Below are 25,374 nucleotides of genomic sequence, written 5' to 3'. Positions count from 1 at the left end.
AGACTGTAGGTTGGCTTTCTGGTAGGAGAAGCAGACTGGCTTTCTAGTAGAACAGCCCACAGAGCTGTAGCAATGGTCAGGGCTGTGGGTGGTTGCCTGTGGGCCTTCTGGGGTCCCCTCTGATGCCTTTGCCCCGTCCTCCAAGCTCAGAGAAGCCACATGTTGTCACGATCAGGGGAGATCTCAGCATGCACCTCTGAAAAAATGTTTGGAGAAGCCCTTGGAAGTCTTGAGGACCTGTTGAAACCTCAGAGCTCTGCACAGCCCCTGTTTCCCACCATCTGCGCTCGGAGTTAAGCTCACTCGGAGGGCCAAAGATCCCTTCAGCCATTTGCAGCCTTTTCCAGCAAACAGGGCAGGGAGAAAATGCAGATGTTCCCCTTCCCTTTGTTGATTCTCCCTGGTGGCATTTCTGCATTACCTTTAAAAGTCACAGAACTAGAACAAAGTGCCTCTATTTTGTCTCAGGATGCCATTTAAGTGACGTCACGGAGTGAGGAAGGGGGTGTTTCTGGATATTCTCTTTCCTGTCACTTTCTTTAAGATGTCTGCTTGTTCCTTCTGAAATCCCTTCTGTCTCCTTAGCTTCTACCTGGCCCCCACACCCATGGAAACTTTTATTTTTGTGTTTCCTCCTGGCATCCGCAAATATAACCATGAAGCCTGAAAACAGCCAGGCTTTCCGGGGACAGCAGGGTGCCAGAACACTGAAATCTCCTTTCCTAGCACTTAGATTTGATTTAAACACAGGAAAAATTAAATATCCAGACTGCAGATCACAAAATAGTCAGTCTTAGGCCATATCTATCCGAAAAGCATGGGTGTTTTAAAACAAAGAGGGTTTTTTTGGTTTGTTTACTGTGGTGAAACATTGCAGACCTTTCCGTGGCTGCATCATTATTTGCCTTAGCTTAAGTCTGGCTCTGGTTGTGTGGGGCTGATCTGAATAGGCCACGCACAGAACAGTGCCTGCAGGGAGATCTGTGGCTGGTTGACTCTGCAGATCCTTTACATTGGACAGGTGAACTCCCTTGGCCGAAAAGACTTCAGAAGACAGGTCGCTTGTCTGGGGTGGCTCCTACACCGTCCTTTTGCACAGCCCTGTCCTCTATCTGCTTAATTTTGTATGAATGAACGCTGGCACATTAGCAGCAGTAGGTAATTTCCTCCCGGTTTATCTGACACCTCTCATACTAGGACACTTTGCATTTCTACAGTGTCTTGCAATGGAGAAGACCTGAGCACCGCAAGGTGTTATCCAACAGGAGGTGGAGAATTTGCATAATCCCCATGCGATAAATAAGCATTACAGGTATATAGTGATGATTTTCCCAAAATTGGATGGCAGCTGCTGTCAAAGTTTAGACACCAATCTGACCCTCTGCTTAAATGAATGATCTTCTGCTGTGACCTTTAGTGGCTGTAGCAGTGGATGGATCTTTGGATATAGCCCGGGCTGGGCTGCAAAGGGCGAGGAGAGCTGCGGGGCTGTGGCACGAGTACAGCAAACATCTGAAGGTGACAAAAGCTGGCAGGAGCCCACAGTGACCACCACTGTATTCTTTCCCTTCTGTCTGCCAAGAGAGCTAAAGAGGTGGGAAAACAATACAGCTTTGTCCCTTGCTTTTGGTGTCTGGCAGCAAAAGAAACCCTCGTAGCACGGGGATCCTGTCTCGTCTGGGGGAAGGTGGTTGGTACGATCCGCTGCTATGGCCTAAAGAGCAATGATGGGTAATTCACAGTCACGCTGTTGCTGAGCCCGAACACTTGTTGTACAAATGGCATGGGTGATCCAGAAAGTTTTGAATGACTTGGGCGTGGATGCCCTGTGGGACATGCACACCCTCTGGTAAATTGCCTCATTTCTTGCCTCTAAGGATTTGGCTCAGCAAGCCCTAAGACATTCCTTTCAGGGAAAAAAAAAAACCCCACCCTATAAATAGCTCTTTAACTGAATTCAGTTCAGTTATTCAGTCCTTTCTTAACCAGGTAGCTTTAATCTTGCCTTGTACCCAGCCGTTCTCTGAAGAATGTTATCTATTGCCGATATCTTATGGATAAACGGTGCCATGGGAATGATGTTTCCCACTGGTACCAGTGGCCACATGAGGAAGTGGAAAAAGCTCAGACCACTGCAGAGGCAGCAAGGTGGATATTGCAGGGAGCTGGGATGGCTGTGAACATTCCCTTCAGCCCGACCAATTGTGTGGACAAGAGGTCAGCTAGCGGGATAAGTCTGCCCACTGGGACCAGCTTAGAGTTGAAAGAACTTGGTTAAAGTCTCTAGGGATGTAGAGTAGTGCAAAGGAGGGCAGAAGGGGGCTTGTCTGTCCTTGTGCATGGCCTCTGCCAAGCCAGTGGGGCAGAGCATCCCCAGTACAATGTACCAGTTGGGAGAAAGGGTGATCGTAGCTCTGCTGCCAGCTCCCAAAATGGGCCGTGAATATTCACAGCAGGGAACATCATCCTAGGGAGGAGGGAAACGGGCTCCTCTGGGGTTCAGCTTGTCTGACCCTGAAGCAGATAGCCAAAAGACGTTAGCCATGCGGCGTGCCAAAAACACCTATGGTTGCTGACTGCTGAGGTGCAGCTGTATGACCCTACAGCTCTGTGCGATCGTACAGCTCTGCGCAGCAGATGCTTGTGCCTCTGTGCATGGGGTAAATGGGCAGAATGGGGTGTGTTCCCGTTACACTCCGCTTTCCCCACATTGTTAGTGCATTACAGTCGGGTTTTTTTCTGCTCTTTTTGCATTTTGTTCAGTGTCTGCGAGAAGGCAGAAGGCCTTGGGACTCCTGTGACACTACACATTCTCGGTGTTTCGGGGGAATTTGAGCCCTTCTTGCCTGCTGCTGGCAGGGACAGTGCCTGTGGTGCTGTGCTGAGCTGCACAGGGGTTACAGGCTGCTACAGGCTGTATCCCAAAGCTCAGTCCCAAGATGCCATCTCGTTCTGTTCATTTACATTCTGAACTGCTCTAAACAAAAACTCGCCTGTGCTCTTGCTGTGCTCAGGGGCCAGTCAGTTGTGGTGTAAACAGGTGCCTCTGTAACAAATCGGCCAGTTACACCAGAGCTGCGAAGGCCCCAGCCTCCCTCTGTGCACATCCTTCTCTGATTAATTAGCAAGTTTTATTACACAGGATCCTCCCCGTGTTTGTTTTCAGCCGTTGCTGGGCAGAAGGCGCATCAGAAAACACGGGGGATGGACAAGTCCTATGCAAAGCAGTCTGTAAGGAACCAAAGATGTATGGGATTAGGTTTGTTTTTGTTGGCACTACCAGACCGAGGACCTCTCCTTGATATCCCTGCATTGCATTAGCGACCTCCCTGACCTTCACTAGAACAGCCTAAGGAAAGTCCTGGCTGTTGCATTCTGCAGCTTGCCAATTCTTTATATTATCTATACATATCTAGCAGTGCACGTGCTGTTTATAGTAACCTGCCAGTGTAGCATGAGCTTGTCTTTGTGCCAAACCAACAGGTCAGGACACAACGCTGCAGAGGAGAAACAGAGCAGTGAATGCCTCTGGATGCTAATGGCAATGATGCAAATTTGCCGGGGCTGCATTATAAAGCAGCCTTATGAAACAGCATCCGTTCCCAGGAGCCGAGCAGGGGGCCAGATCTGATCTGTGAGCCTGACTGCGCATCTGCAGCAGCACAGCTCCACCGATCTGATGGGTTCCTGCGTCCTCGCTGAACGGGAGGATGCTCCAGGTTCTGCAGTGTTAACCAAGGATCTGGTTTTGGGCACTGCGCAGACCTGCTGCGTCTGAGCTCCTGACAGGGAGGCATCTGCAGGTCCAGACCTTGCTGCTGCTGCTGCAGAGGCTTCCCTGCTCAGGGCTCCCCGTGGCCGGCTGGCGCAGGGAGAGCTCTGTTTTGGAAGCATCTTTGCAGCTTCTTATGAAGTATTAAGCTCCCTGGTTTTCCTGTTAGCACCATGGTACTTTCTGAACTGCCAGAGCTTGTCTGTATTGGTGGCTGTGATGCTGGGAAATCTATGCATGGGGCAGCTGCCACTCATGGGTGGCACGTTAATACGTGATCTGGAAGCTCTTGAAGTGAATGAAAAGGCTCTCATTGAGGCTGGGGGCAGCCAGAGGTATGAATGGTCCGTGGCGGCAGGGAGCTGCTTTACTGATAGTGTGTTGGCAGCTGCTAGTAGGTGTCACGAGGCTAAATTCCTCCTCGGCATGCTTAATATTTGCCACTAGCTCAGACCCAAGTGCTCACATTCCTGTTTTATTAGCTGAAGACACAACCCACTCTAGAAGAGCAAATAAAAACCTGACCCACCTCCCAGGTTGTGCAAGGACTGAGTACATCAAGAGACACTGCGTGTTTGTGTGCGGCATGCCAGGGAGCGCAGGGCGGGATGTACAGTGGCACACAGACCGCTGGGCAGGCACCCAGGGGCTGCTCAGCAGAAGACAATCGGGGTATTGAGGACCTGCAGGGGAAGCTCATGGGTAGAGGTATTCCTTTTTTTTCTCTACAACCAGAACTGGAAGAAATATACCAAACTATTTTTCATCAACCAATCCAAAGTGGTGTTTTCTGAACTTCCCATGACATTTTTTGGAACATCAGAATGCATTTAGTAAGATTGGGGGGATCTTGATTTAATTTAAACAAACTGATGAATTTGCTTTATTGAGGAACAAAAAGCTTGTAATGAAAAGTTTCCCCTTTTTTTGTTGTTGTTATTAACTAACGCAGCTTTTGTTCCCAAGGTGCTTGGGCATATCTAACAACCCGTTTCCATTTAAGAAAACGTTCATATGAATAACCTCTGAGCAGTTACTCCATGCAAGGAGAGAACTTGTGCCTTGAAGTGGCAAAGAAAAAGGGCCACTGGAGATGCTGAGTGGGCGCTGAGGTGGCAGATCCCTCTCTGCAGCCCCCCGTCACTAACCGCGTCCTAAATGCCATGCGATGCAGACACGAGGGCTGCCTGTGGCGGGGCTGAGCCCAGCCAGCAGCACCCAGAGCAGAGCCTGCTCCTCCCAATAGCTCCAGTCTGGGCTGAGCTGAGCCTACGCGTCCCTCGTCTTACCCACCGCTGGGTGTTGGTCTGCAGGAACCAACGGGAATGCTGACTTGCTATTTTTCTTCCAGCCCTGTTTCTAGTAGGAGTATTAAATGTCCGAGGTGTTGAATAAAAGGGTGACCCACAAGGCAGCGCCGAAGGGGAGCGGGGATAATCTGAAGCTGGAATCTCGGGTGGGAAAGGGGACATGAAGAAAGAAGCTGAAATGGTACCAAGGTTGCAGTGGGGGAGGACAAGGGCATTATTGAAAGCTGGCAGCGGAGGAGATGGGGAGTTAATGTCGCAGGCACTGCTCTGGCCTGGACCCGTGATCAGCACTGCCCAGGGCTTTCTTGCGGTGGGCAAACAGCAACAGCACGTGGGAAAACTGCACTGCCTCTCACCCACCCACTGCAGGAGCACTTTGGGTCCCTGTTACTGTCCTGTTGCACTGGGCAAATGCATCTAGGGAAGCTCCCTCCTCCGATCAGCTTTCAGTCTGTCCTGGCAAAGGGCAGGAGAGGGGAAAGCAATGCCCAAGGGTAAAATGCGTTGGCTGTGGCCGTGCAGCTGGTGGGAGATAGACACAGCTGTGTGTCCATCTGCCCTGTCTGGTGCTCTGGAGATCTTGAGCAAGCAGAGCAGGTCTTTTGGGGCAGTGGTATGTACAGGAAACACTGGACCTGCGAAATCTCAGTTAGGCAGTACCGCTGTGGTCAGCACCAGTTCCCTCAGTCCCCCTGTCATTTCCCAAATGGGAATCTGCAGGGCATTCCGAAGGAAGTGGTTCCTCCTCTCTACAGCAAGGTGTCTTGATCTTTGCTGGATCTCAGACTTCACTCTCCTGTGGGATAATAGCTTTAAGGGAAATGGCTGTTCAGTTAGTCGGGTGTGAAGTTGCTTTATTCAGAATTGCAGCCTCACTGCTTCACTGATGGCAGCAAAGGCCTGCTTCAGGGCATGGGCTAACATCTCATCTGAGTCAGACCTGACGAAAACCGAACTCCTGGTCTTCCTGCCCAGCTATTGAACCTCAGAAATCATCTCAATGAATGCCAGTGCTTTCCATTGTTAGCTTTTGCTGAAACACACAGAGGATCTATCTGCATACAAGGGACATGACAGTGAGTGGCACCGTTCAGATGCCACCCAGATCCCCTTGGGTTTAGGGATGTGCATGGTCCTCTCAACCCAACTGTGGAGCTGAGCAAGCTTGGTCTCTAGCCACCACTCCTGCCAGGGCTGTATCTTGCAGACAATACTAGCGTGTGTCAAATCCGTGCACAAACCCTCTTCTAGAGGCCTCTGGGGAAGGAACAGCACCTCAGCGCTCCCATTGAGAACTGTGTGACCACACATGGCCTCCAGCTGAAATAATTAGCAAGCTCATGGTTCGGGCAGGCAATAACTAATAGTAAATAATGACCCTTTTCTTGGTCATCGTGCGGAGCCATCAATAGTAAATGCACATTTACAGTGCAGCTTTATGGAAAGCAAGACTGTCTCTAGTCAATGTTTCTATCTTTCTGCTTTAGGGGCGATTCTTGAGTTGGCACAACTCTTGTCTGTGGTGGGTGTCTCACAGCAGCAACCCCAAGGCTCAGCCAGGGTGCGAGGGAGGGTGCGGGAGAGCCGGCAGCAAGGAATGACAGCCTGGGGACCGTGCTGGGGGCTGGTGAGTCTCATCTTGGAGACTTTCCCATGGGTCTGGGGGCTGGAGGCCCTGTTGGGAGACAGGGGAGGTCTGTGGGGACCCCCAGGAGTTGGTTTGTGACGGTTAAACATAATTTGCCATCGGTGTATTCCGCCTGGCCATGGCCAGCATCCTCTGCCTAGCAGCTGCTGGTGGCTCATGGGTGCAGCTGGCACCGGTGGAGTCTCTCCCCCTGCAGCTCCCCAGGCAGATGATACCTGTCCAGGGCCACGCCAGGCAGGCGGGAATGGCTCTTCTCTTTGTGTTAGTGCCCTGTGTCCTGTTACAGCGCCGAAGCCCATCTTGGGTTACGGGGGGTGTGCAGTGTCAAGTGATCGTGCCTCGCAGACTGCTGCTGTTCCAGCACTGCATCTCTCCAGCCTAACTCATGCAACAGGCAGTTTCTCTTACTCCAAAATCTCTTTTCTAGCCCTGTACCCCGACAAGTTTTGTTTTTTTTCCCCAGAAATTAGTGTATCCAGGGCGGGGTGGGTGGGTTGGAGCCAGCTGGCTGGGTCTCGCAGGTTTGGATGGGAGATGAGCACTGCCCTCCTGCCAGGCTGGTGTCTCAGGCAACTCTGCAGTGCCCTTCCACATCCCACCCTGGGTGCCAGCCTGGTTTTGGGTCTGCTGGGCACTTCTCTGCCCCAGCACTTGAAGTGAGAGGCAAAGACACCCAAGGAGTTGGCCAGGGGTGCTGGAAAGTGGCTGAGCACTGCAGGGATAGACATGGTAGCCAAACAGAAATTGGGCTGCTCTGAACGCTGCTGCAGAGCCATTTCCTTCATACAGCCCCATGAGAAATCCACTACGATCATTAAACTGCCCTCAACTCTATGCAGCTTCTCACTGCCTAATCTGTCATGAGAGACAGCGCTGCCTGATCAACCATCAAAGCACCTTAGATGAACACCTGCAGAAGTCCACCTGGGTGTCACCACAGAAAGCGGTGGCAGAAGCCCACTGTAGAAAGCACTACACAGAAACACTTCCTTCCAGCCCTTCCCTTGGCTTCTGCCAGAGCCACACTGGTTTGCCCCCCCCCCCCCCCCCCCCCCCCCAGCCTTTCATCTAGGTTCAGAACAGACGCCAGTAAGTGGAGAAGCAGCTTAATTTATTTATGGTATGCATTAACATTTATTCAGCTGGTTGCTATGCATCGAGTAAGGTGGCAACTTGATAGGTGCCAGCCATTCCCCCTGCTGCCCGTGGAGCCGGGGCTCGCGCTGTGCAGGCAGGCACAGACCCTTCCAGAACGTGGAGCTGAGCAAATGTGATGCTGCGTTGCTAAGGGGAGAGGAAAGGATGAGTATCCTGCTCCCATGACAGGCAGGAAACTCCACCAAGGACAGCTGAGCACCTAGAAAGTGTAACCAGTTCTGGCAGGGATAGAGCTGGGGGAAGATATCTCAAGGCTTTCAGCCAATTTCTTTGCAGAATTCCCTGGTGACTTTGGTTATCTCTCTGCATCCCTCTGTGCTCACCACAGTGAAGAAGACACAGTGGCACGCCATGTACTCGATGACCAAGGCAATTACAGCAGGCCAAGGATGGTACCAGAGCTGCCCCCTTCCCCGTCCATCACCAGCCGTGAGGCTGTGTCCTGTGTGGACCTCCATGGCCCTGTGAGTTTCACACGGCATCCTTGAACCCCCTACAGCAGATCCCTCACCTGTCATCCACTTGACTTTCTGTGCACAGCCTGGAGCTGCTGCTCTGCTTCAGCCTTGCCATGATGCTTTTAAATATCACTCTCCAGGGTCTCGCCTGAGGTGGCTTTAATACTGCCAGTAAGTCCCTGTTGATACTGGTGACATCTTGGCCCTCGTGTCCCTGCAGTTGGCACTCCTGTCACGTTAGGCGAGCAATCAGGGGTGAGGCTGGGTTAGCATTTAAAGCCCAGGTACCTGAGCTAATGGTTTAGTACATGCCCTCCTTCCTCCCATACTGCTTAGTGGTGGGAGGCACTCTATTGTAGAAAAAAACATCCTTGGAAGAAAGCTAAAACCAAGGCTTCCTTCACCTAGGAATATTAATTAGACATCTGTGTACACTGGAGCCACAGCTGATGGAAGGACATTACCCAGCGAGCTTTAAATGCAGCAGATGTCTGCATGCTCTGAATTTGGGAGTTGTTGCACTCATTTCTATGGAGGCCTGGCAGCGTAAGGAGGCTGAGGTTCCAGCCTGATCATGCTGGAGAAAAATGGAAATATGAAAAGTCTTGTAAGCTCCGAACGTCCCTTAGCAGCATCATAATCACACAATCAAGGCCAGCTCGGCTTGATGTGATTTGTTTCATTATGAAACATAATTCTCTGTGGAATTTTAGTTGCCTGCCTTCCCACCCCCAAATGTGCCAGCTCACAGCAGAAATTAATGTGAGGGGAGGGAGGATCCGAGTGCGAGGGGGACCCAGACATTTAAATATTGGTTTAACGCATGCTGAGTGCCCTTTGATAAAGGCATGCTGAATTAGCGGGGAGGGTTTCAAGTTCTGCCAAGCAAAAACCCTGTGGATGTCCTCGTGTGGTGCTGGGCTGAGCCGGCCAACAGCCACTGAATTATGCAGCAAATTACTGCAGACCTCATACCGTACTTCAGAGGTGGCAGGGAAATGACGGGCAGCTGATTTACTCCTCTTGAGGATTTGGCCTATGGACTTATAGTCCTCATTTAAGGTTTGCCGGAATTTGGTCTCATCCTGGGCGAGATTTGCTTTTGGGGTGTGTCTGTGCAAAAAAATTTAAAAGATGTAACTTGGTGTTGAAAATGACTTATTTGAGAAGCTGTGTTTGTTTTAAAGGCAGTTTGTCAGCCTTTCCCTTTGCTAGCTTTCGCAGTGGAGGAACTGGAGGGTGGTCCCTGCTCACCGTGCGGAGGCACTGGGTCAACCTTGCGCTCATGGTTAGCTCCCACCCTGAAACCCTGACCGGTCAGAGCCCTGGGCTGCCTCCACCCGTGGGTGCTAACCTGCACGCCTCCTGTGTTTCCAACGCAGTAGTCAGCTCTCAGTTTCATTTTTACATATCTCTCTATAGTACTGTATTTACCTTGCGACTATAATCTTTCTGCCCCTGATCAGATCTGCAGGAGCTTTCATGCACAGCAAAAGTGATGATGCCGTTAGAGGTAGGGAGGAACTCATCTGAACGAGCAGTCCTGTGTGCACGGTGGAGCAGCACCCAAACATTTCCACACCTCATCCTCTTGCTTCTTCCCAGGCATATCGTGTGTCCTTTCCTCTCCAGACAAGCGACTCACACCACTTAGACCTCCCCTGCCCATCATGCACCATCCAGGCCACAAACATCGCCGGCCAGTAACACCAAATTTCTGTTCTACCTTTATTCCCATGTTTCACTTCTTTGTAGCTAATGGCAGTTAAAAAGGACTTTGTTTAATGGAAAGTACAGTGCCCGTCTTCCCACCAGTGCCCTCTTCTCCCCAGGGAAGACAGGTCACTTGTGGGACACTGCTTCAGGTCACTCCACACTGATAAACCTCCAGGCAAAACTGTTCAGCAACCAAAGCCACAAATAAAGCAGGGGCAAAGAAACCCCCCTCGCCTCGTAGCTGCCAAGGGAGATTTCTGATTGACTATCAGCTCTCCAACCGGGGCACACACAGCCTGTTCACACCCAGTGAAAGCATCAGCCAGGCAAACGGGCAGCTCTCGGGTGGGGGAGTCTGCAGGCTTGGACTCCCTGAAAACTGCTTAGTGTTTCCCCAGACAGAGCCTCAGCTTCTTATCCCAGGAATGACAGAGGTGGGTATCTTCTCGCATAACTTTCTGCTTGTTCTGCCTACCCCACAGGCCAGGTCTTCACCTGGGATATGTCAAGAGAGCTTCTATGATCAGCAATAACTGTTATTCATACCTAAATGCACTCTATGGCTCCTCACCCAGTGACTCCCTGGCGCTTCTGGAGCTGGGCTGGTTTATAAACAAGCTGCAGATCAGGCTCTGCACAAGCGCCCGTCCTGCTGATTCCCTCTGCTTCCAGAGAGCCAAAGGGCACTGGAGTTTTCATGGTTCACCGAGTAGTTAAAAGAGGATAATCATTAACCTGCTGAGGACAGTCTTTCTTTTGTTGGCCCCTTTATCAGGTTATCTTGCTGACATAACTGGAGAGGATCTGGGTGACGGGTGGGGGTGAGGGGAAGCAGTGTTTTGCGTAGCGTGTCTGTCCTCACAAAATCACAGCTGTCCCCAGCAGGGGAGGCGGCGGCGCAGAGGTAAGGTGCATTTTTGCTGCCACATCGGGCCAGCCTGTTATGTACAGAGGTCTGGATTCACATGGCTTTGATTGAGTTCCAGCTTAGAACTCCCCAACAGCTGCATCCAGATCTCCAGAGGTGCTTTTGCTAGAGGAAACCTTAGATGTGTTTGTGGGTACGACTTACCATACAGGTCCTTTGCGCTCAGCTTGGAGGCTCCGTCCGCTTTGCCCATGCTGCCACTGTAAAAGAAAGAAGGTACAAATAAACCATCAGCTCCCGGATCTTTTCAACATCTGCTTTCATTCTGTGGCTCATGCGATCATCGGCAGAGCAGCTCTGCGGCTCTCCCGAGGGGGACCAGCCCTGCTTTTCCTCATCACCTCCCTCCGCTGTGGTGCGACTCCCAATTACCAGGCAAAGCATTTGCTTGTCCAATGGTGCCAGCGGCTCCCTCTGCAACCCTAGCTGTTATCCACACCGCAGGCACATGTTACTAAACCCAGCGGCTGGAAACAGGAGACAGAGGAGCCCATCTAGGCCTGTCCCCACTAGAGTTACCTTCGCACACAGTGTCCCTTGGAAGGACATCGCTTCTGGAGGGGCTGTTTGAAGGACAGCGGCTCCCAATGTGCGATAAGGGGGGTTGTTTCAGGGAGTGGCGCAGGTAAATGGAGACCCCCTCCACATTATACTTGAGTCCACCTGAACCTGAGGCAGTGTAAGTGCCAAAATTAAGATCCCTTATTAATGGACCCTTTTGAGATGTACTCCTTGAAGGCAGGTGCTCAGATGTAGAACGTGTCCCATGTAAAAATGCAGAAGGATGTACTCGTGTGTAAAAATGCTTGAGTTTTGGGGTGTCAGGTCTCTAAGCACGGGTTATGTTGCCTGTAGGGCCACCCACCCCAAGCCTGGGTTGTGCGCAGGAGGGTGCAGCCAGGAGATAATGGTGTTTTCTCCAGCTTGAGCCTGGCAGGGGAGGATCAAAGTGGGATCTCAGGGTATCAGGTGCTGTGGTCGGGCTGTTCTGGATGGTGCAGTGAGCCAGAGGGTGGCCAGTGGCTCTGTTCTGCTCTGTCACCATGTCTCCCTGAGGGCAGGCAGTGGTTCACAGTGCTCATACACCTACACCCCACTCTCTGAAAACCAGGAGCATGCAGGAGGGAGGGAGCTGGTGGCTTTGGCTCCATCGAGAAGCTGCCATGGGCTGCCTTAGCCCCTAAGCTGCATGTGGAGAGGCTCCTGGTGTCCCTCTCTTCTCCCTGCACCTAACACAGCATTACCAAGCCACAGCATGCAGGGCCTTGTGAGGCAGCGATGCTGGCTATGGCTGCGGCTTGTGAGGTGCCCAGGAAGGGTCAAACAAACACCAGGGACTTGGGGGGGCAAGTGGGATCTTTGGGAGCATCCCTCCAGGTGGTAGGAAGGGAGTGGTGGTGCCAGCCATGAGATGGAGGAAACCCACTACGGAGATCCTTACTTTGTTGAGCCAGGGTTGCTGCTGAGGGATCCCTTCAGACTCATGTCGCTTCGCAGGATGGGCAACTGCAGCAGAAGCAGAAGAGACAAGGTTAGCAATTAGAAAACACCCTGTCAGCTGATTTATCTGTGTGCACGCTCTGATTTGGGGTCTTCAAGCAGCAGGGTGGGCAGATGAGAGCAGTCAGGGGAGCGCGATGGGGTCTCCTTGCTGCTCTCTGCCCCGTGGCTCAGACACCTCGCACAGCTCTGACCTGGGCTGAAGATGACACATCCCAGGATGCTGTTCTGAAACCTATTTCCACCTCTCCCCTCTCGGCCGTCCCTTCCAGGCACACCCCAACTTCGTGGTACTTCAGCACGGCTCTTTCTAGCAAAGCAGCCCTACCTTAGCAGGGACTGAGGTCGCCTTTGCCTTTATGGTCTGTCAGAGGCCATTAACAAATGTACGGATCCTCGTGGCTGTGTGCTCATGACTGTAAGTCTCCTGAGTTATTTTTCACGCCTATAATGCCATTATCTTTTGTTATGTGGCAATTTGAAGCTCTATACCAGCTGCTAAAGTATCCTTACCAGGATATCGCCCGCACAGAGAAAAGTGAGGTAATTGTGAATGCTGCTCCACTGGCAGTGTAAGGATGGAGAAAAATTTACCGTGGTGGCTGAGTGCTTGGTGAGAGGCAGACAGGCTCAGTTCACAGATTTTTTTTCCTCCTCTTTCAGATGAAAATTATAAATAATGTGAGAGAAGATGTGAGAGAGATCCAGGCACTGCTCTGAGAGCAGAACTGCAACGAGGAGGGTGGGGAGAAGGGAAAACAATGTGTAATAAAACCTCAGGGGACGCTTTGTATTGGCATGCGAGATATTCACCTCTGCTCTAGTGCGTGAGTTGAAGGAAAGCCAGCAAAAGTCTTCAGGTTTTTTTATTCCCTTTTGCAAAGCTGTGGGGGCACCTGCCTGTCTGCTGGGCACTCGGCGCCTCTTGTTCGCTTCGCCTGGGTCAGACCCTGCTCACCTCCTTCTAAGGTTGTCAGAATTCAAAGGTATGGCTTTAAAATACTCGTCGTGGGCCTGAAGGAAGAAATTAATCAGTGTCTTCAGTGGCATTTCCTGCAAGGGGACCTTTGAACGTGCTTGGCCTGTGCCGCGGGGCCGCCGTCACGGCCACCCCTGGCAGGCAGCGCGGCTGCTTCGCAAAGGTTTTTCTTAGCTGAGTTTAGGCTAAATTGTGTGTAATCCCTGGGGAATACTTCGGAGTCATCCCTGGCACCTGGGATTTCCCCTCTGGAGGCTGACTCTCTCTGCTGCAGGGCTTCTTGTATCATCAGCTGAGCTGCCCTAGATTCCTTACATATCCGTTTTTACTTCTCGAGCTGGAAACGGTTGTGGTATTTTGCTCCGCGTGTTTCACCCTGAGGTGAGGGCGGCGACAGAGTTTTCTCACTGATCTTAACAAAACTGCACGTCTGTCAGAGGGATGTATTTTGTGGAGATGCAGCTCTCCAGGCGGAGGACGCGGCTGGTGTGTGTGCTGCACCGTGGCACACGGCTAACGGGCTGCCCGGCCACTCACACGGACTGTACGCAGGATCCCGGCACCTTTCGGGCTCAGCCTTACAGCTTTCAGCCTGCTTTGTGTCACAGTAATACTCCTCAGCATGGAGAAACACTGTTAGAAATGACTTTGAAGTGTGTTTTGTAGCTAGCATATTAAATTCTCCCTTTTTCATCTCTCTTGTGGTTGATGCCAAAGTCCATGCATGCACACACACACGCAGATATAAATTCATACACATGTTAAAATTGAAACTTGGTGTTCTGCCAACCCCTCTGCGTGTAATAAAACCCGTCCCTATGCCCAAGCCTGGGTACCTGTGAATTTTTCCTCTGTTAATAGCTGTCTGCTGGTTTCCTTTTACAGTCCTCAAACTGTTCCTATCTCCCAGATCTCTGAGTGCATTAGCATAAGATACCCAGAAAAGGGAATGTGCTCCAATAAACCCATCTCTGGACTGTTTACTTTACACCGTCTGATCCCTTTAGTCCTATAGCTGATGATCATAGCTGGGAATGTCTCTGTATGTTAATATAATATTTTGGGCTCCCTTTCACTTACTGCCCCAGGGCCGTGTCCTTAATGGACTGAAATCCAGGTTACTGCAGCAGGTAAGCGGTGCTGAGTTTGGCCTGTGGAGCTCAGAGCTTGCTCCCAGGCCCCAGCCGTGAAACAGCAGGAGGAACCAGGGATGCAGCCAAGGTCACCCTAGATTTTGTTTCTCCTTCACAAGCTCTGTCCAAAAGACAAACACTGGGGGATCTACTCCTGCTTTTAGAGGAATCCATCTGGTCGAACCCGTCTGGTCAAACCCTACGTGGCTGCCAGGGGAGCAGACCCCATGGCGATGGCAGAGGTTGCTGGGCAGCTTCGTGGGTGAAGCGAGACCAGCCACAAAATGAGCTGATCCTTTATCTCGTGGTAGTTAATAAGAAAGCACTGATGGGATAAGCTGGGCTCCCTAGAGCAAGGCAGGATAAGCTACCATGCACCTTGGCTGGTGGAAACACCGCTGGACCCCACGGGTGTCAGAATGACTTGCCAGCGTGCTGCTTGAAGTGTGCAGTGGGGGCACCCACCACCCACAAAACTGCTGAAGGGTTTTGTGCCGCTTGCAGTCCCATTTGAGGTGCTGGAGCGTGTCCAGAGAAGAGCAACGAAGCTGGTGAGGGGTCTGGAACACAAGTCTTGTGAGGAGCGGCTGAGGGAACTGGGGCTGTTCAGCCTGGAGAAGAGGAGGCTGAGGGGAGACCTTATTGCTCTCTACAGGTCCCTGAAAGGAGATTGTAGCGAGGTGGGGGTCAGTCTCTTCTCCCAAGTAACAAGTGATAGGACAAGAGGAAACGGCCTCAAGTTGGGCCAAGGGAGGTTTAGGACGGATATTAGGAAAAATGTTTTCACTGAAAGGGTTATCAAATGTCAGAACAGGCTGCCCAGGGAAGTGGTGGAATTGCCATCCCTGGAGGTATTTAAAGTATGTGTAGATGTGGTTTAGTGGTGGGTTTGGCAGCGTTAGGTGGATGGTTGGACTTGATGATCTTAAAGGTCCCTTCCAACCTAGAACATTCTATGATTCTATACCCTGACACTCCAAAAATCTCCCAACCTGGCCAAGCAGAAGCTGTAACGCATTAGCACCGCTGACATTTCCGTGAGAGGCTGATTATAAATTGCTCCTTCTGACACGTCCGACCGAGTGCTCCCTGGTCCCTCTCAGCATCTGAAACACCGTAAACCCTAGTGTTTGCTCAGCACCGCTGGAAGGTTGTCCTCCCTTCCAGGGTGCCTGCGTCCGAAAGAGGGCATGAAACTGGAAGCAACGCGCGTGCCTGCCAAGGTAGCAGGTCCTTATCCTGCTGGGCTCCCTTCTTTTTATTTATTCATGCTTTTTTCATTATTTACCCTTTGCCTAGCTCTCACCGCTGCATTAAGGGCTGTGTCTGTGTTCAAACTTGTGTTAATCGAAATGAGGGTGTGGTGTGATGCCGGCCAAGTTAAACCAGGACGGAGCCTCGTGCCAGAGCTTTTAATTCAGTTTAAATTGTCTGATATTAATTGCGTCCTAGCTGGCAGACTGGGGGGGAGGGGCACGTTTCTGAGGGGTTGGAGACTTTAAAATGATTTTGCTAAATCGAGAGACAGCTGGGCTTGAATTAAGATGAAGCAAGGGCTGAGAGTACTTCACCTCTAAACGTGGAGAGAGCCAAAGATAAGAGGCAAGAGATGAGATGGGGTTATGGCCGAGCGGCTGGATTCCCCCTCCCCATGGGGGCATCCCTAAGAGCTCCAGCAGTCTGCAACCTCTGACACGCACATCGTCTTCTCCCCGCTCTCATGTCAGCTGTGGCTCACGCTTCCCTCATTCGAGGGTTCCTGACCTCCCTCTTGTCTCCCTGCAGGGTGCGGCTGCTTTCTGCTCCTTCCCCAGCGGGGCGAGCATGCACGGGAAGGGAAGCGAGAGGCAAATTTAGCCACACGATGTGTGGCTGTGCAACTCGAGACCATCACCCGCTCTTTTGATGGTGCAGGGCAGTGTTTCTCTGTGGGTCACCAAGCAAGGCAGCTAAGCCTTGCACGGCAAGCGTGGTGTTTAATGGGATGGGGGCTCCAGCAGCTAAGCCAGGCTCAAATCCTGGCCGTGAGGGTGGACGGCAGCACTACGCTTCTGCTGGGGGGACGTACAGGGGAAGGTAAAGCCTGGCACCGTCACCTGTCCCAAGCCAGGAGATCTCATGTGCTGAAAGAGAGGGCCTTAGGGAGGCCAGCAGAAGTCATTGCTGAAGGACATCGAGGTGGGTGAAGTCGTATGGTACTTTAAAGCAAAGGAAATCTCACTCCCCGACTTTCCGGACAGTCTTATCCTTGGAGGTCAAATGTCCTCCCGAAGACATACAGAGTTGTGATAGGAGCCCGGCATTGTTGTCTGTGCTACACTTCTGTACTTTTATAGCAAATGGAAGTGGGCCATACATTGTTTTGACTTTCTTTGAGTCTCTTTGAAGAGGGAGCTGCAACGTTTCAAGGGTGGAGAAGCTCTATGGGAGGGGAAAGAATAATAGCTCTCTTTTCTCTTTGGGCCAATTGTGGTACATTATTTTTATTGAGTATACTTCTTCATTGTCTGCTGTTGTTGTACATTTTTGTATGACCATACAAATGTACATTTTTGTATGACTGTACAAATGTACGACGTATGTGCATGTACACATGCAAAGGGATGTGAATAATTCTGGACTTTGGGTAAAGACTGGACAACTGGAAAATGTGAAATACTAGTGTCCTTTTTAGGGCTATTATTATTATCATCACTGTTAACAACAACATGTTAACAGCATCTAGCATCTGTGTTTTTCATCACAGGTACATCGCAGAGTATCTTTAAGCCTTTGATCAGGTAGAGCGTGCTGGAGAAGGTTTGTTGGTATCAGAGGATGTATGATTGAAGCGGTGGGGAAATGCCGATCAAAAAGCAACATTTTTTGCTGGAACAACAGTAGAAAAATACCGCAAAAAAATACCCTAAACCTCAAAACCTGCTAAGCTACCCAGGAGTAATAGTGAGTTTTTCCTAGCATGCCCTAACCCGTTTCTAACAGACACTGTCTGTGTTTCCATCAGTCATCCCACTGAAATCTGCCCGGTGTGACAGGACTTCGAGTTGCCCACAAGCTGGTATTGAAATATGTTTTCCTACCTGGAGCCATGGTGCTGATACTGATGGTTTAACCGATGTGTCACAAAAAAGGGGTCAAATAAGGTTGGATGTCTGTAGCCTAAAGCATTTCTTGACAGGGTTGGACCACCTGGAATGATGCCAACCTGCAAACTGGTCCCTTAGTGCCCCATCAAGTCAACCCAAAGGTGGTGGTGGGGAATGGCTTCATTCTGCAGCACATGGGAAACGCTCAAGGACGTAGCAAAGGGAAGTGTCTGCCCCAAATAGATTATGGGGCTTGGGTACTGGTGAAATATGTGATGGAAATGCTGCCCGGGGGTTCTGCCTGTGACAGGAGGGGACAGGTACAATGAGGGTGCTGCTGTCTGTGCATGGAGCTGGTGCCAACCGGACGGGTCAGGTAGAAATGCTAGATTAGTAAAAGCCTCAGCAAGTAACATAAGGCGTCAGTTAGAAACATTAGCTGGCGACCACATGATGTTATCTTTTAAACTTCCCAGGACAACAAAGCTCTGTCTGTGTGGGTTGGTGAGTGTTTTCATGAGGGAATGTCACACCGGCAAAAGCTGTTTGACGGACTGTCCCACAAAGCTAAGTCTGCTTGTACCCACACAAGAGCAAAGGGAGCGCAGGCACTGTGACATGTGTCCTGCACCGTCCATGCTCCGGACATGCCCCCAGGAGCATCCTGCTGACTCCCATGGTCTGTCCTGCCCACTGTGATCATATTGAAGGACCTGGCAGACAGGCGAGGCTACAATCCCACATCAATCCACTAACAAAACACCTTCCGGGTGTTGGTGAGGCACTGGGATCTATGTGCTCAGTGCACCTCATGTGGCACCAAGAGATCTAAATTCCCACGGGCTGGTTTAGATCTCTAAAAGCGCTTGTGAAATGGAGCCTGCTGCAGACCCGAGAACTTAACCTGGGTCTCTTGTGTCCTGGTCCAGACTTCTAATGATGAAACCACCCTTCTCCTGCTTTTCTGAACCTGCCAGTAAGGAAGCCTGTCAGGGCTCACCAAAAGACATTCAGACCTGCTTGGTAGGGTCTCTACCAAAAACATGCACTCATAAAGAAAATCATCTTTGGGTTAGTCGGAAAGCATCAGGGGAAACCCAAATCCACAGCAAAGAGGTTGACAGCCAAACAAACGAACATGCTGCTGTTGTTGCTGTTCTTTTGTAAAAGCAAACAAGCAAGGATCTTGTCCCATCTGAAATTTCCAAACCCTGTCTTTGCAAATCCGGCCTTGCAAATCATGGTGGTTCAGCGGGACCAAGTCGGAACTTCACGACTCTGTTCTAACCTATTGCTTGTCATTCCTGCTTTGAAAAGGGGAACACATCCAACTGATATTTCTCAGAGAGTCGGGTGACCCTAGGAGTCCCCATTCTTATCTGCATTGTTTGAGATGTCTTTACAGTGCACCCAGTTTTAGAAAGCGGTGAGTCCTGTTGTTCTTTCCTTCCTCCCTGCCACCCATGGTACCCTTGCAAGTTATCTTTACAGTGACGGAGCCACTCAAGATCACAGGGTACTTTAGGAAGACGCTAGCCCCTGTGGAAGAGGTGAGCGTGAATGCGTGTGTAGTTTCAGGGTGTGCATGGCATGTACCATGTTACAGTACAGTGACAGGCGGCGGCTACAACCTGCTAGGTGTCTGGAAGAAACACTCCCTGCTCTGTACATGGGATTTTTCACATTGCGGAGATTCTCCAGAAGACAAGCACCTGGATAAATATAACCCAGCCCAACAGGTCAGCGCAGGTCTGAGCAGAGAAGAACCAAGTGTTCTTCAGCCTCCGCGGGAGAAGCAGCAGCAGCTCTTTCAGTCTGAGGCACTTGAGATCTACAGCCACCCCTCTACCAGCTTTGATGGACCCTGATTGCCACTTGCTGTTTAAGAGTCCATCCCTCCTTACATGCTGTGTCTTTCCATGCTGTGTCCTGCAGAGCACCAGGATAAGATTTATACCCATTGCTAAGGATCACACCCAAGCAAGCTGTGCCTTGTTCACTCACCTCCTCAAAAACAGTAATTTGTGTTTAAAAAGTATTTCCTGGGAAAATGTTTAGCCAGACTTCCCAGCGTCGAGAGGGGAACACCCACACGCTTGTCCGGCCGCTGGGCTTGGCACGAGCGGTCCCTGGGAGACCACACAGCCCTGCTAGATTGCACTAGAGGTTTGGAGGCAACGCATCTGCTGGCTTTGCCATTGATCCCCCAGGGGGGTGGGATGGAGGCTTGGGAGTTAATGCTCAGAAACACCAACGGAGCAAAAGTGCCAATATTTACAAATTTCTGATGCGAGATTCACAAACTACCTAGAGAGAACGTGGGAAGTCGCCCTCCGTGTCCCCCCAAACACATATACACACTTGTGCGTGGCTCTTTCCAGTCTGTAGGTGATATGCAAACAGACCATAATTTAGGTCTGGGTCAGGAGTACAGGCAGCACTGGAGGCTCTCGGTGCCCACAAAGCCCAGTGCGGGAGAGGAAGGCTCTGCAGGCGAGTTGAACCAAACTAGGAGCTTTTATATTCCTGCTAGAAGGTTGCTTTCACCTTCCTTCAAGAAACACAACCAAAAGCAAGTCTAGACAGTGCCTTGCTCTATAAATACCCAGGGGAAATGCACAAATAGCCACAATCTCCGTGATCTTGGGGAAAAAACTGGAAGCTGACTCCACTACTCCTCTGTTTGCTGAGTCCCCGTGCTGAGTCACAGCTCCTGAATTTACACTTTTCCTCTCTGTTGGAGGAATCCCGCAGAAGCCGGGTGGAGGAAAAACACGGAGCAGGTTGGGGCTTGCTGTGTGTCTCTTGCCAGGGGTACCAAGCAGAGCATTGTCTATGCTTGGGCTGCAGTTTAGTAAGCTTGAGAACCGGGCCCAGAAATAGCGTGACAAATGTTAATAGATGCTTTTGGAAAGATGGAAGGAGATGGATGAGCACACCTTGCATAAAAGCTCATTACGTGTTTTAAACTAAAAGACCCCAGTTCAGAACTTCCCGAATGGGAGAAAATGTGAGTCACTTGCATTCACCAGGAAGAAAAATCAATGTGACATGTTCCTTAGGCTTCCCGGGATGAGAAGAGTGTTGTGGGGAATCTTGTAGCTTTTTCCTCTATCCTGTTTTTATTTGTGCCCACACCTTCTGTGAGCAAAGGCTGTCCCCTCGCCCTGCGGCTGACACCACCCGGCTCCTGGGGAGGCGGGAGCCCTGGGGAGGAAGGAGCGGTGGGAGGCTGGAACTGGCCGTCGGAGGGTGGAACTGGCTGTGGGAGGGTGGAACTGGCCATGGGTCTGTCTGGGCAGGATGCGAGGGGAAGGCTGGAGGGCTCCAGCCATCAGGCGCCAGTGCTGGCAGGACCCATGGGCGTAGCACGCCTGGTACCCAGAAAGTTTGCTGAAGAAATGCACTGGTAGTTGTCATGCTGAAGGTTTCTCTGCCCTGCGTCTTATTCAAACATCCCCCCAAATGATCCCTTTTTCCTAGCTTGGTGCTAGGCTCCGGGAGCCGGATCACCGGCAGCAAGGGGGTTATAGCTGTGATTTTTAGAAGGGGGGAAGGATTTGGTACTGCTGACTCTGTTGATGAAAGGGAACCTTTTTATTTTCTCTGTGTAGAAATCAGGATTTGGACATCAGGCCAGTAAAAATAGGGAGTGACTGTTTGTGTGTGTGTCATACTCCAGAGCGGGATGGATAACGGCCCAACGCACTGCCCTGTTCTGCTCCAGCCCAGCCTGAAGGAGGGCATTGAATCGCCTCTGTGTTCAGGCAAAGCACCAAACCGCTGGGCATAACTGGCCACGTGCTCGTGTCTCCTGGCTGCAAGCGCTGGCTCCCAGCGCTGCTCCTCACGTGCACCTCGCTGCACGGCGAGAATATCTCTCGTTTCTCTTATGGCTTTTCCAGGCTTGAGGGCATTTGTGAAACAGCTGGAGACTCGGCAAAAGGCACCAGTGGGGCAGGACGGGCTAGCAGACGGGGACGGAGAAGGTGTAAGGGTTCCTGCTGCGTCCCCGCTGCTTCACACAGTGATGATAAGGCTCTGATTGAAGGCACAGCAAAGTGTTCTTCTTTGTGGTAGGAATTCAAGAAAAAAAAAAAGCTGATTTGCTCAGGGCTGTCACATCCACTTGAAAGGTGGTGATGTGTTTATGGAAAGCACCGGTAGCAAAACTGCTTCTTCCAGAAGCTCTCTGGTGCAACCATCAGCTGCCATGTCTACCCTGACAACACGCTGATGATACCTGGGTGGTCCTTGTTAGTCCCCGATGGGGATCAGTCGTTTATTACCAGCTGTGGACATATAGGTAGATAAGAGGTTTGCCTTTGCTGTCACGATGGCTTTGAGCTAATCACTCAAGTGCCTTAATTGTTCATTAAACGATTGCTTTAATGTGTAAGTACACTATGACCCCACCTCATAGCAATACTGCGCAGTCCCTGCAAGCTAGCCGCAGCAGGCCTAGCTTGTTACTGCTTTACAGGAGACTTGCAAAAATAAATATAAAAATCAATTTGGCAGGCCCATTCATTTTCCACATTACTTCCCAGCAAAGGCCTTAGCCCCAGGAGGACTGTGGTACTTAAACCTGACCGTCACTTGCCCGGCTAGTGCCAGCCCAACTGGGGCTGAAATGCTTCAAGGAAAGACGGCTGGGAGGTATCGCAGGTCCCCCACCAACCCTCAGGAGGGGCAGAAGGAGTTTTGTTTGTAAATTAATGCCTCTGTGCCGACCGGTTCATGAGCAAGACCGAGGTGTTGAGAATGATGGGACGTTTCCACCACCTCCTCCTCAAGGAAGGGCATTTTTGGTCACTCCCTGAAACGCTGATTCACTTGCCTGGCAGAAGTTCAGGCATGCAGCAGGACAGCTGGTGTGCCCAAAGCTTTTTTTCCAGCAGAAAAAAAGCTTGTTATTACTCTGAGAGCCACTTCAGGGGCCATGTTTTAACTTCAGTTTGTCTCCAGCCCGGTCATCTTGAAGTCTTTGGGGTTGCAGCGAGATTGGCAAATCTGAACCAAGAAATACTTATCTCCCTGTACAGGAAGATCACATGGTGGTATCTGTCCCCAAAGAAAGGGAGAGGTCTGCAGCCCATCTCCCTCTGCCTGCGCCAGCGAGTAGCTCTTTCCCTCTGCTCCCTACTCCCTTTCCGACTGTCTGCCTGCAGCAGCTGGGGCTCAGGGAAGCTAATGCATCGATAATTTTCATTTCCTGCTGTAAAACTTGCCCTGGGATTTTTACTGGCAGGGTGGGGCAGAGGATTTGAGGGAGGAGATTGAATCTCTTGAAAATCACATTTGATGTTTAAGGCTTTTCCAGCTTTCTTTAGGCTAATCATGACAACATTCGTTGCCATCTCTTCCCACCCCATTTTGTGCTTCCTACTCATATCCTGCCTGTGTATTTTTGGCCACTTGCAAACAATTCATTTGAGCTAAAACTTGGCACATGGGAGCTGCAGGAAAATGAGCTGACATCAGTTTAACCAGCCCGGTGACCTGGTGGCACCCATATTCCCAGAGGACGTGGTGGGGTTCGGGTCAGCTTGTGTGCGGCAGGGGATGGGGGTGTTTCTTACAAGGTGTATTCAGCCCCTCGAAATGCACCCGGGGCTCTAACCAGGCATCTTTCCTTTGGTGCAAGTGACAGCCACGTCTCCCGAGCACCGTGAGCACTGAGGGGCTGCTTCTGGGTTCCTCAACCCTCTTATCCCGAATTGCCAGCTCGCGTGGTTGGAGCTGGAGTAGGAGCACGGGCAGGCAGGACTGGGCACAGCCCATGCAACAGAGGTAAATGCCCGTGCTGGCAGCCCACGGCGTGCCGCTGGGGAGACTTTGCTGACGTGCCACTGAGCTCCCGTCTCAGGGCACCGGCTGTGGATGCAGCTTGGATCAATGAGGGTATCCCATCCACCGAGCTCTGGGGAGCTGGCTGTGCTGCTGAGGCTGGGAATAAGCAAAAAATGTCCACGCAGCAGCACTGGGGCATTTTTTAGTAGTAGTCTAATCTATCTTTTTTCTTTTGTTGTTGGTATTTTCATATATCTGTCATGGTGGATAAAATTCTATACGGAAAATTGCAATTTATCACTTCCCAGTCATCTCTGAAAGGCAGAAATGGGAGTTCATCAAAATGTGCTTTTGCTGTCAGTCATTTATTTCTTTTACCTGCAAAATGCTGAGATTTTTGGAGTCCCACAGAGAGTCCCTGTAGGAACCATAATGCTGATTACTGATGCAAAAAATGTTCTGTTGCAAAATATTTAACCAAACTTCCATGCCCAGCTGAGGATAGCCCTGCTCTGTCTTTGGATTCAGAAGACAGTCACAGAAAGCAGCGAGGAGAAGAGAACCAGGCGTTATTCTCAAAAACCCTATGCAGGAAACTCGCTCCTTTCTTAAGACACAAACGGACCCATCAGGGACAAGATTTCAGCTCAGCGGTCTGATGGAGGTCTCCTGTGTCTCCTTCATCATGGCCCTGAGGCTCTGCAGGGCTCTGCTCCCATCAGGGAGGGGGCACTAGAAAAACTGACAACCTCACAAAGAGGAATACAGGAACGGCTGCAAGGGGATGAGCTCCCGTGGCGTGGAGGAGAGGGGCCATGCAGGTGCCTAAGCTGGGAAGAGCAGCGGACTGCTGGTCAGGGGAAGAGCTGCAGCCTACGGGGGATGGACACAAGTGCGGCTGGTCCAAATGGGCTCATTCGTTGCCTGCTCGCTTTAACCTCTTTTTAAGGAACTCATCTGTGTGTGGCTCTTGACCGAGCTGTAGCATTCGTAGCCTTCTGTCATCGGAGTCTGCTAGAGAGACTCCTGGTGTTAACCCTTGGGGATGCTGTTCGATCCAGCAGGCTTATTCTGGTAGTTCCTCTCTCCCGCTTTTAAACTCCTGCTTGATTTTCACTCTGAAACCTGGGCTAAAGACAAGTGAATGGTCCTGATTCTCTCCTAGCAACTTGCACCGTACCATGACAAGTTACTGTCTTGGTTCCTGGAGCAGCTTGAGCATGTCCCACTATCCTGCTGTCCCTGGCCACCACCTTGTCCCCAGTGACTGTGTGCCAGAGCACTCCAACCCAGAGCGGGAACCGATGGGGCTTGAACCCCATTCCCCCCATATATACATTTTTTTTTTTTAACTCGCTGGTTTATTTTCCAGCCAGATCAGCCCCAGAACATGACTTGCAGCCCCAACCCCACAAGCCCTTGTGCGGGGCACAACAAAGGAGCCTTACAGGAGGGCGAGCGGCTGGGAATGGCTCAAGCTGGCATCACTGCCAACAGCGGAGCCTCCCCCTGCATGCGTGCAGGTGAACCCTGGGCTTTTACAGGGTCATCATCCATCATCTGGGTTGATTTCCGATGTTCGGGCTTTCGGTAAAGCTACCAAACTCCATGGATGAGGCCGACAGGAGGGGAGTTTTGCAGCATGAACAGCCAGTTACACAGTAACCAGAACAGTCCCATGAGAGATGGTTCCAAAACAACAAAAAATTATGTTCCCTTTGCCCTTTGTTTCATTTAGAATAGAAGGATGTGTGAGGCTGGGTTTATCAGAAGAATTTAAATGGCAGTTTCTAATCTTATGGTGCAGAAATGTTTTAACAATCTTGCCGCAAAAAAAAAAAAAAAAACAACAAAAAACAATCTCCTGCAAGGGCGAGGAGGAAAAATCCCAAT

General features: G+C 50.9%; 1 protein-coding gene across 1 annotated transcript in view; it reads right to left on the bottom strand.

Annotated features, from left to right (window-relative positions):
- Positions 1–25,374, bottom strand: part of EPS8L2 (EPS8 signaling adaptor L2) — a 68,179-nt gene that overhangs the window by 33,472 nt on the left and 9,333 nt on the right. Inside the window, exons 2-3 of the mRNA XM_082485105.1 lie at positions 12,432–12,496; positions 11,135–11,190 (exon numbers count right to left, since the gene is read on the bottom strand). Coding sequence (XP_082341231.1) covers positions 11,135–11,190; positions 12,432–12,475 — 100 coding nt within the window. The 5' untranslated portion in view covers positions 12,476–12,496. The remainder of the gene's footprint in view (positions 1–11,134; positions 11,191–12,431; positions 12,497–25,374) is intronic.

The sequence above is a fragment of the Vanellus vanellus genome, assembly GCF_965231255.1.
Source record: "Vanellus vanellus genome assembly, chromosome: 6".
Classification (NCBI taxonomy): Eukaryota; Metazoa; Chordata; class Aves; order Charadriiformes; family Charadriidae; genus Vanellus; species Vanellus vanellus.
The sequence above is the reverse complement of the archived record's forward strand: the minus strand, read 5'-3'. Positions and strand labels throughout refer to the sequence as shown.